General features: G+C 38.4%; 1 protein-coding gene across 3 annotated transcripts in view; it reads left to right on the forward strand.

Annotated features, from left to right (window-relative positions):
- SIPA1L1 (signal-induced proliferation-associated 1 like 1) overlaps positions 1 to 12,250 on the forward strand; it is a 76,974-nt gene that overhangs the window by 37,047 nt on the left and 27,677 nt on the right. For all 3 annotated transcript variants that reach the window (XM_009882222.1, XM_009882230.1, XM_009882238.1), the window contains exons 9-10: positions 1,185 to 1,463; positions 10,509 to 10,658. In XM_009882222.1, the coding sequence (XP_009880524.1) occupies positions 1,185 to 1,463; positions 10,509 to 10,658 (429 nt within the window). The remainder of the gene's footprint in view (positions 1 to 1,184; positions 1,464 to 10,508; positions 10,659 to 12,250) is intronic.

A 12,250-nucleotide genomic window follows, 5' to 3' on the forward strand; every position in this document is an offset into this window, starting at 1 on the left:
AGAAAAGACAAGAGTATCAGGATTTTAGTTAGGTTGTGAGTGGACTTTGAAAACAAATCTCCTGATCATCCCTATCTACCATGGAGTGGTTCACAAAGTGGACTGGGAGTGCACAGACATTTCCTTTCAGGTGAAGCTGAAAGATGTGCTTCAGAAGCACATCTGGTGCCTTCCAACTGCTAATTTAATTTGTAGGTCAAGACTAGAGGGTAGACCAAAGTAAAAGACTAGAGGGTAGGCCAAAGTAAAGCCACAAAACATGTATATTGTGGACAGCCAGGACCTCAGCACCAATTGTTTCACTTCTTCTGCTCCTATTAGACTGTGCAACTTGCTAATGTCAGCATAACAAGATAACAAGTTACCTGTTTTGTTTTGTATTGTAGCTGGGAAAATACATTTCTCAGCACTAGTGGAGTAATCACTTGGAGGAAGAGCTAGAAGTAGAAAGTTTTGCACTGATTGTTTATTTCCTTACGATTACATAATGATGCATGTAGATAAAGTAATCACGTTAAAAAAAATCACTTAAGTAGAGGTGTATACATTTGTGAAGAGAAATACCAAAATTATCCTCACCGAAGCTGAAGGTCACATCTCTCCAAATCTCTCATTTTAAATGTATGCAGAAGTTTGCCCTGCATCTTATGTGGACTACATTAGCGTATGTCCTGTTTTACTCCCAATTTTTATGCTGCCCTGTGCCTGTACATCCTCAGGAAGCAAAGGGCATCTTTTGAGCTTGGTATCTACAATTTTTAGCAAGTGTTTTGTTTTCATAATGTGCAAGTTTGTCAACTGAGGTACTCCAAAGCCAGAGATGTTTGAAAATGAATTGTAATGCATTATTTCATGGGAATCTTGTCTTTTAATGGATGTTTGTGCATCAGAAAGATTTGTCTCAAAAAGAACAAACATTTCAGGTCTTACTTTTCTGGGTTCAGGTAAGTTGTAAAACCCGTGACTCTTAAATTAGGAAGGGGAGATGCCCTTCTAGCAGATTTTTTTTAGCTTTTATAACCCGGTAAACAGATGAAGAGTATCAAAATTTATTAAACGTGTTTCTAAAAAGCAGAATCTTACATTTACTGTTTCATAGAATTGATTCAGCTTCTGTCTTCAGATTTCTGTCCTTGTGAACAGGATATATTTTACAGCAGCATGTTAAATTCCTTCATTTCCAGGAGTTCTTCAGAAAACTATCGCATGCCAGTGATGGAATACAAAGTGAATGAAGGAATGTCATATGAATTCAAATTTCCCTTCAGAAATAATAACAAATGGCAGCGAAATGCGAGCAAAGGACAGGGACCTCATGTGGCTCAGGTACCATCCCAAATACAAAGTCCAGTGACATCTAGGATTGGCTCTGGGAAAGGAGAAGGGAAAATGCCACCCCCAGAACGAGCAGCCAACATCCCACGAAGCATCTCTAGTGATGGACGCCCACTGGAGAGCCGGAGGTATGTGTCATCTTCATAAATGGCTTTTCATTGCTGCTCAGAATCTTGTCTGGAAAAAAGTGCAATAGATTTATCTAAATATCTGAAGACTGCTTTTAATCTTGGTTTTAATTAGTCAAAAGGCAACATGAATATGAGCGAAACATTAGTCAAAAGGAAATACCTTGCCTGGCATGAAGAACCACAAAATGAAGTGTTACAGGATTGGTAGGGTATGTTTCCCTATGTTGGACGGTACTCTAAAACTGCAGTATTGTTATTTAAGTTTTAAATGAGTTACAATCAAAGTTTTAGATCTTAAGTGTCCTGAACTTCTGCATTTTGAAGAAGTAAATCAAAATTTTAGCTTGTTTATAGGCTTGGTGGAATTGCCTAAAGCTCGCAAGGAAGAAATAGCATCTAACAGGGTGTTTAGCAAGAGAATTCTGACCAGCACAGAAAGCAAGTTTATCTGATTTGGGAGTTTTTGAACTTTCTAGGCTAGAGAAGAGATTGTTTTAAGTTTGCATTTCTTGAAGGTGGTTTCAGTTTTTTATTGTTTTGTGGTATGTTTTTTTTTAAAAAAACAAAAAAGCGATTATTATTAAGATAAAGGTATCAGGTACATCCTGTCACAGTATTTTCATTCTTTCATGGGAAACGATGTATTTGATAGTATTCAAATGAACTGTCATTGTTTTGATTATATATACAAATCTGTCACTGTCTCTGCATTTACAAAGAGATCTATTAAGGGAAACAAGCTTGTAGCTTGTATTTCTTTTTTTGGACAATTACTGAAAACAAAAAAGCTGTAGATAGATTCTAATCGTGCTTTACATTGCTGAAAAATATAAAGCAGTGGAAATAAGGTGCATATTGTAGAAAATTTAAAAAGAGTTCTAATGAATTAACTTAAAGCATTTTTCACATCCTGAAGAACTGGGGATTAAAAAAAAAAGTTAAGAGATGGTACAGCCAAGACCAAGAAACTACCACGGTGAAATTGAAACTTCTGTGTAGGACACCTTGTTAAGAAATGATAATAGTTGGTAAGGGCTTAATTTTCTTTCTTTTTCCTTAGACACAATCGTACTTCTGCACCCAAGCTAATTGGTGAGTGTAGTTGTAGCTTTATGTAAATTCATTAGATGTATACTTAAAGCTCCCATCAGTGTGAGATGCAAAAGAAAATTTGCAACACTGAAAACACTAATAATTTCACAGACAACCTAAGATTGTCTGTGGGAAAGATTGTCTGTGGGAAAGATTGCAGAAGCCAGTGAGACACCAGACTTAGCTCTCTAATGCAGTATTTGGACGAACATAAAAATCGCATGGCTTCAGGCCATATCTGCCTATTACAGCTGAAGGCAGGCAGATCCTGAATTTGAAGGAATAGGGGTTGGGGGGTTGGGGTTTTTTTGCTCTCTCCAGTGCTGTGGAATCTCACTCTGTAATTACGGAAGGCAGAGTCATACCCGGGCAAAGTTTAAGGCAGTGGCAGAAGATCAGATTAAGTTGCTGGGGTTTTTTCAGACACTTCCATCTCTTCGTGGTGTTAACCAAAGAGTTTTGTCTCGAGTTGACTGTTCCACAACTTGTGCTGAGGAGAGTGATCCTTTGGCTGCACTGAGAGACGGGGTATTATTAACTGTGTTTTTCTTGTGCATAAAATCCTATGTGGGCAACGTCGCACACCTAAAGCATCCAAGATTTATCCAGTCACTGAATGCTTCTAGAGGGGGGGCTATGGCCTGACAAATGTTTGCAAAGTGAAAATTACATTTCCACGTACTCTGTATTTGTTTTCAAAAAGTGAAACTTTGACTTTCCATTTCCTTCATTTTCACGGCACATAGCTGGGGTTTTTCTCCTCTAGACATTCTTTTAAGTATTTTTATTATTATTATTCAAAAGGGTTCTATTGGATCTTTTCATCCTTAAAAGTATATTATCAAAGTAGCTTTTAAGTTTGGCCGAGAATCTTTTTGGATGCCTGAAAAATGTCTCCTCTCTTATCTTTCTGGTCTGCTAAACATTATTCTTGGCTGGATCAAATTTAAATATAACAGCAGCTGCATAAGTTTAACATGTTTCCAGTTAAAGTGAAGAAAAATACATTTTTATCATTTTAAAGGAACACTGGAGGGGGAAAAAAAGCAATAAGCTCACTCCAAGACTCATTTGTCTTTTCTCTGCATGATAAAAGAAAGCTTTGCTTTTGGAGAAGCTCAGATACTTCTATTCTTATTTGTAAAATCTCCAAAATCAACAAAGATGAGATTTTTCATAGCCCTCTTAACGACTGCCTCATTTAATTTTTCATCACTAACTTTCGTACTGCCCATAGTGTAAAAATGACCTATGAGGAGGTGCTGGAATCTGTGCGGGTTTCTGGTGCAGGCAGCAGCGATGGTGCTCCGCTGGGCTTTGCTCCCTACGGTTTGTTCTTTGCTCAGCTCTTGGTTGGTTGGAGAAATGGAAGACCAAGGGTAACCTGGTAACATGGGTACCCGGGTCTGTAGTGGTGGTCCCTGTGATCCAAAAAGGGCCTTCTAATTACCATGACCCCACTCGATATGAAATGGCTACTTCACTGTCTGTGTCTGCAGTATTTATGTTCTATGGAGCAATTTTCAGGGGTTTTAGAAAAAAGCACTTGTCATTATGGCTCATTAGCAAAGCAATACAGATATCTTAGATTTCCTTACTATCATTAGAGCTCCACTTTCGAAAAGAAGGTACTGCCTAAGTGTCAGCGGGGCTGGAAACTACGAAGATCAGCGTCAATCAGTCATTTCAGTACTAAAGTATAGTTGGGTCTAGATATCACTAGCTATCACTTCTGTTTTTGCAGTGCTGAACTGCAATTCAGATTTGCTGATGTTTGACTGATCTTAATACTTAGTTGTTTCGAGACTGGAGCGGGCATTTATCCTTCTGTGCTCTCACCTTTTGACTGCATGTTCTTTGTTTCTGGAGCTGGGTGCGGTGACAGTAATGGCAGATCTCATCTGCCACTAAGAAACAGCAATGTATAGTTTGTGGCCTGTGTTTTAAGGAACGTGGCAGCTGAGAAACCCGTAGTAAATTGATCCATGTGGCTCTTTGAGGTCTCAATCTGAGATGATTTTTGGAACTGGCACTGGTAGCAGTCGCTCAGGACCACAGAAGGTCAGTATCATCGTTAGCTGTAGCTCCAGTGGGTGGGATTTCAAAGAATGAAATAGAGGCACTATAATATTTCTGATGTATCAGGCCTAACATGGTACTCATTTTAACGGTAACCTATCAGCAATAAATCCATGATTTAATATAAGTATTTAGAAAAAAACCTGAAGATTTAAGGGATTTAATTTAAACAAAACTAGCTTAATAGACAAGTGTTTCCCTCTTTGAGTATAAAGTGCTCTACAGGGAGTACAGGTGTAATTCTTTGAATTACCTACTAGTGATATTTGACTGATGATCACTTTATATAGCTAGAGTCTCTAAATATGCATACTGAGTGAAATAAATTTATTTTTTACCCTTGTTGATATTTTCATTTTAGTCCATTTGACTGTGTTTTAAATAAATAAAAGCTACATTACCAGTCCTGAAAAGAGGAGGATTTCACATCATATACATAAGAACATCTTGCCTCCCTATGGGGACTGGTATTGTAGGTGGGAGAGGAGCTTGCTTGACAGTCCCTGATTCTGAGAAGGCAGACAAATACCCAGTCCTGTGCCTAACCAGCAGAGTACTTAAATTTGCCTTTATTGGTTTGTCTTCATGTATCCAACTCACTAGTTTATACTTAAATTCTCCCTGTTCCTCATGGTATTCTGGGTCCTTGAACGTATTCATGATTGTGCATATTTGTATGCCGGAAAAATAACTCAAAACTTCGTAAATCCTAAAATAAATCTCTAATGTTACTGCAACATTAAGACTGAAAAATCTCATAATATAAATGCAATAAATTCCAAGTTATGGGTTCTTTCACAACATTAATTAATCCACGCGGGACGCTATATAGCCTATAACCCAGAATAAATATCAGAGTGATACATAAACCACGTATATGTGAAGTATGCCAGAGCTAATGTTGTTGGAGAAGATGTAATTTTAGAGGTCGATATTATTTTCAGGTTTTATTTTGTATGCTTGGTTTCCAGACTTTAGGACAAAAAAACATGTGCAGGGAAAGGAGATGAGACAGTGTTAGATGATAATCTCTTCTTAATTAATTTATCGTAAACTGGAACCAGTCTTAACTAAAACTTGACTGAACAAACATTGTAGAAGTGTGAAAACCAGTGAGCAAAGTGTGCTGCTGGACTTGTGCCCTTCAATAAGCAGCTCAGTACTGTTCTGGAGGGAAGGTCAAGGCTCTTAACTAGAAGATTTCTCAGCGTAGTAAATATTTTAAACCAAATGGAAAACTGATTTACAGCATGATGCAGTCAAGCACTGTCTGTAAAATTCCACAGTGTGGAATTATTAGAACAATATTCATTCCAACTGGTTTTAAGTCTTACTGAGGACTTCGGAGCACAGTCTTGCCCTAAAACTTCATACTCCTTTGACCAAGGCCCATGTGGAGTCAGTGACAGTAACTGTGCCAGTAGTAGTTTATAGGATAATTCCTGCTTGTAGATTCTAGTTCAGACTGTTCCCATATTATATAAAAATCCTAACCTGCAGCTTGGATCAGTGACGTTTTTCCTAATATAAACAAGCAGGTGTCTGTGCTCATCTTGCCACCTGCCAAGTGAGCGCTGTAGCACAGGCATTGCCGGCTTCACAGGGTTCGAGGATTTCTTATTTTAAAGTTTTTATAACATTCGTCAAATTAAAACATGTACTAACATGAGATTATATATTCCGCATTTCCTGCTGGCACCAGGACCTCGGGCTGGATGTAGCGGTGGTTTGTTGGTACACCTGGCTGCGTGGCCAAACTCGTGTGTTCCAAAACCATCTGAGAAGAGCCACGCTGTGTCGTGTCAAGAGTTGATCTCTCTTGTTTGGCAGTGGCCATCAGCAGGGACCAGGGAAAAGTATAAGTGCTTACAAGTATAAAGAAAGACTCCTTACCAGATCGCCTGGCGCCAGGTGCACCTGTACTGCTGTGTTTAACAGCTGTGGATGGTAACTCTTCATCCAGGTGCCTACTAACTGGTCTCTTGATAGTCCCAGGTCTCCTAATTGTTTTTTTGTCATGAGGGATAATGAATAATCATTTTTCGCTTGATCCAATATAATCCACATTTGGATGGATTGAAGCAGACACAATAAAATTCTCTATAATCTGTGGAGCCGTATAGTCTATTCAGCGTTTCTTCAGCCATTTTGTACCTCTGGTTGTCCCATTGCCCGCCTCTATATCTTTTCTTTCTATAATACGTGTTTTCTGAAATGCAATGATCAAATTGAAGAAAAATGCTCAAGAAGGTACACAGTATGGTGTGAGAAGGTACAGTGTGGACAGCATAACTGCATTTTCTGTTTAATTTGTTATCCCCTTCCCCAAAATTGTTGATGATCTTTTTTCCTTTTTGAATGGTTTGGTTTCCTTTTCAACATGAGAGCATTGAGTCAGTGTTTTCAGAGAACTGTCACGTCTTGCAGTATTATTAGGACTGCAGAAATCAAACACGTGGAAGGTAAGCATGCCAGAATTAAGATTTGCTGTGCAATTTTATTCAGAACTCTTGTGTTCCATATTTTCTGATACCTTTTTGATTAAATTACGAGAATTTTTTTAACAGAGTACATCTGCCTCATTCAGTTCACACAGTGGATGCAGCTCATTAAAAAAGAGCTACTTTATTTTATTTTCCTCTTCATTACTCTGTCCCTTATTTACTGGATGGCATTCAAATCCTGTTGTAAAGATGCAATTATTAATTCCCCTCTAAGCTTTACAGTGGCGCCCATTACTATAGTTTGTGAATGCTTCCTGGGTATTAATTAAACTTAATTTTCCAAACTCTTGTGTGAGAAGAGATGTCTTTGGCCCTCTTCAGATTAAGAACAAAGGTAGAGAGAGAAATTATGTTCTAATCGTTTGCTGTGTCTTATTTTGGGCATCTCATATTTGGAAGTGTGCCCAGCATTGTTAATATTTTATATATTCAAATTACAGCTTCAGTTGACTTCAGCTGCGTTGGGAAGTTTTCAGCTCAGAAGTGAATCAGGCCTTGGAATCAAATAAAGCTTTTGAGAAACTTGCAATTAGTGACAATGAATGAAAAATTTTCTTTAGCAAATATGCCAGTGGTCATTTTGGAGTGCTGCAGCAAGTGCAAGATAAGGATTCAGTTGGCTAAGTCGGCACCGAGATGCCTCGGCTGCAAGGCCGTCCTTCCTCTTCTGCCAGCATGCGCCTCCTTCGCTTCCGAGCTGTGCAGCTCTTGCAGCAGAAGTTGTAGCACAAAATACAACTGCATGGGGCAGAGGTCGTAAGGGAGAAGGCACCTGTGTATGAGCATTTAACTACAAACTGCCTTAGGCCATAGGCACCGAGTGTGCGAGGCTGACGTTTTTCTTATGGTGTGTATATTACATGCCTATGCATACTGAAGACGTGGGGCAAATTACAGCTAATGACATGGAAATTAATTTACTAAGAACAAGATGGATGCTTTTGGTGTCTGTGTTGTCACACTAAACAAAAAAAAGTACACCCATCCCACTCACTCCCTGCACAAAAGATGATTTTCTTCCCATGCTTGGCAAGACTCAACCAGTCCTTTCAGGATGAACTAGATCTGTTAGAACTAAATCACGCATGGTATAATCCCTGTTCAATTGTCTGCAATGTAATTGTATCTGTTTAATGCAATGGACGCTTGGCCTATTTTTAAATTCAGTTGTGGGACTCATGCACTTAACCGTTTGGAATTTCTTAAAGCTGCCTTTTGAAATAGATAATAGCTTGTTTTAGTTTGGTTTTTAATTATAAATAAAAGACAAGCACAGAATATCTTAACTATAGGGGCACACTGCTAACACAATACTCCTTTTGTCTTGGGAAGTGCCTTTCATCAATAGATTTCAAAGCAGCTCAAAAAGTCAATTTGAACTAATTTACTCTAAAGTTCTTTTGTCTTATTTATATGTTTCACAGAAAATGAAATGTCTCTCACTACTAAAGTTTTTTAGTGCTATTGTGAACTGTATCAACAAAATGTATTGCTGCTTTAAATAATAGGATGGTCCTACCTGACTGGTTGTTCACTGCTGTTGTTCAGATCACATTTATAATACAATTTTGTTTGCCCTCGAGGTCTTTCATCTTTGTAAATGAGTTATAACTCTGTGACATAGTTCTGAAATCTTGACACTCCTTCTGAACAGTGCTGTCACTTTTTGGTAAGGCACAGTAAGTAAAGAAAAGGCATAGCTGAATCTGAAGTGATAATGTAAGCATTTTTCAATTTTGCAGAAATTATTCAAGAAGTAATTGGTTTCCTTGCCATAAATTCTAATTTAGTATTGGGAAGAAAGGTCATACTTTTAAACTGTGTATTCCTCTGCAAGCATAACTGAGTTTAAATGTGTGTGCCTACATAGGTGAGTGAATGCTATTGAAAGCACATCTTTTTGTTGGCTGAACTATTTTTATGAGAGTGCCACTGGGAAAATGAACTGCTTGGCTCATGGCTCCCCAGATTTCCACCTCTTGAACAATGTTCTTTGCAATCAAATGTTTCAGAATTGTTGCTTGACAAATGTGGGATAAGTTAAATTCAGTTCAGTAGACTAGAAAGGAATTACTGGATTTTGTATGGTACATGTGATGGTCAGGTGTTCGGTCATTCCTTTATTGTTTGGGAAAAAGAGTTACTCTTAGTCATATGCACTTTATGAAATTCCAGATGATCAAGATGTTTGGTCCAGTCCTACTGCTCTTTCCGTTTTAAGATTTTGTTTACTGCTTTTTTGCAAAGTACCGAGGGTGATAAATGCACATTTTATATATATATATACACATACACACACACAGTCTCTTTGGGTATATACACATACATAAGTAACAATAATCAGTGCAGCGTTTTTTTCATTTTTGAAAAGACTACTTGAACTTTAAAAGTTTTTACAGTATTTAATTTGTGTAAGTTGTAGTATTCTTCCTTCTTAAAAGGAGTAAAGGTTTGTGTTCACAGTAGGATTTTGAAGTTCGTGGATGGCGTAATTCACACTCCACTTAAACCACTGCAGAAGTTCTGAATGGCTTCAGTTACCATCAAGTAGAACAAAGAACTAGGTAGCAGCAGTGAATTCAGTTGGGGTTTGGGAAACAAAATGCACGAAGCAGAAAATGAGCTAAAAAAGCCTTAAACTACAGAACAGGATATACGAGTTGAGCAGTATAAGCCTGCTACTTCCAGCCATTCTGCCCAGGTGCGTGTGTTGCAATTCTAGCCCGTTTATTTGCTGTATGGTTATTCCGACAGGAGAAGGCTTCATATGAATCAGGTCTGTATTTTCAAACAGAGTTCTGATATATTGAGATAGCTTATGTTAGAGTGTTAAGTTTTTAGGGGGGATTTTAAGGTATTTATAAATAGCATTACATTGTTATTGAATGTCGACGAGTTTGGTGGCATAGAGATAAGCTTGATACTCTTGGAAGAGTTTGCATAGACAACTCACTACAGTTAGTTTAAATACCAGGCAAGAGTCTGTTTTGAGAACTAGAAATAAGTTGTTCTGTTTGTTATTTGGGTCAGGAATGTAATGCTTCATTATTTTTTACAAACAATCTGAAAAAACAAATCCGGACTTGAGAAAATTGGATGTTTTCCTAGTGTATGCCGGGATTTTCCTCCCACACTTGCCTCTCTTCATTTACTCCCCTGCATCCAGTTTTTTACAGCTGATTTTTCCATGGTTTCCAATAGATTAATAAGGGAAAAATGTCTGATCCTTCAACTGACTTTATTTCTACCGACTCCACGATGCCTTGTTCTTTGCTGTTGTGACAACTTGCGTGGTGTCCTTCATGCTTTGCACTATGATATCGCTGTTCAGGATTGCTGATGCGGCTGGTTCCTTTGCTCTGAACAGGTTGTCTCCCGGTTCTGATGTCTACGTCACAGTTTCATCCATTGCCTTAGCAAGATCGCAACAGTGCCGTAATTCTCCAAGCAACTTATCATCCTCAAGTGAGACTGGCTCTGGTGGGGGCACATACAGACAAAAATCTATGCCAGAAGGGTAGGCACCAGGCTTTTTTCATATTCTTTTTACCCAGGTTTTCTGTTCTGTGTTCCATTTGTGGTTTTCTGTTCGTAATACAGAATTACGTAATGTGTATAAAACTAAAGGAGTGCTTACACAGCCTCCTGTCAGCTGTTGTTTACGTGCATTAAAACATGCTTGTGTTCAAATATCACTGTCATGCTTTTTGAAAAAGTCAGTTTTAAAAATCCCTTGTTTCCACTTTTTCTCTTTGCGACCTAACCCCTCTCTCTGATCCTAGTCTACAACTGCTCAGGTTACTACACAAAGGGATCTTTATGTATTTAAAAAATCTTCATTAAAGGTACTGGTTTCACGTTGCAAATTACTTCATTTCACAAGTTTAGATTCTAAAATAAAATAAGTAATGGGTTTGGGTCTGTGCTAATAGTTGAAGCAAAGTAGTGTTGAGTGCAACTGAGACTTCAGATGCGTAGGCACAGAAGTGCTAAGCAGTCCACAGCTAGCATCTTTTCCACATATTCACAGTGATCCTGTTTTAAGGCACTCTCTTTGAACTTTGCAGAAATCTTCAAACTCTCTGAAGTGATCCAATGTCAATGTAAGGGACAACTTGCAGAGGAAGAAATTAAATCTGTATCAATTTCAGAGAGCACTGAAAGGAGCAGTAAATCAAGCATCTCCAAGTAGGGAAAAAAATAATTGGCAGCAGGAGAGCTGTCTACCACATTCCAAATTACTTCCTATAGAGAAGATAAAGGGGCAAAACTGCTGATAGTTCACACTGCAAAGCTTCCCTCTGAAGTCTTCTTGAGTACATTGCAGGTCATTGTGTGTAATTCATTCTAGGTTGGGTCTTTTATCAAGTAGAAGTATCTTCTCTATTTTAAGAAAAATATTATTAGTAAGATTAAATACCATTGTCAGGAACTGCTTAGCACGAGGCACTGTCTTTTGCCAGTTTAGGTGCCTGTAAAGGGACACTGCTCTGTGTCAGTCCAGAGAATACTGTTCTAAGCATGTGTTTGAGCTACTGCTGCTTCTTGTTCCAGAGCACTGAAGCTTTGTCCTCCCTGTCCTTCTCCTTGCAGCTTAGTTTGAGGTTTTCTGAAGAGACCGTCTCTTCTCTGCTGCGCACCTTCATTAAGGCTTTGATTCATGACAATATCAGGCCTGTTCAGGTCCTGATTTAAGTTTGTGCTTAAGTCCTACTGACATTAGGAGATTTGGTCTATAGCCATTAAACTTTGCTGTAAGGAAACGAAATAGAAGTGTGTCCAGAGCTCTGCAACTGGAAAAAGCACTTAACCTCTTTATACACTGCATCCTTCCTGTCTCATTCATGCCAGCAGCACTTACGTGTTGCCTTATTCTGAAGAGCAGCTTGTGCTCCCAATATCTTGTCTGCTCTTTTCCAACTATGTCATTTGCTCTACAAAAAAAGGTATTGCTGCCATATGTCCTTAGACCTTCACAACCGTAACTGCTTGAATAGGAAGGGATTTTCAGACACACTGGGATTTTTGTTTTGAATTGACCTCAAAGCACGCCAGCACCCATCCCAACCCTTTTCCATCTTTTAAGTTAATTATACACATATATTCACT

Source organism: Charadrius vociferus, unplaced genomic scaffold (genome assembly GCF_000708025.1).
Source record: "Charadrius vociferus isolate BGI_N301 unplaced genomic scaffold, ASM70802v2 scaffold50, whole genome shotgun sequence".
NCBI lineage: Eukaryota > Metazoa > Chordata > Aves > Charadriiformes > Charadriidae > Charadrius > Charadrius vociferus.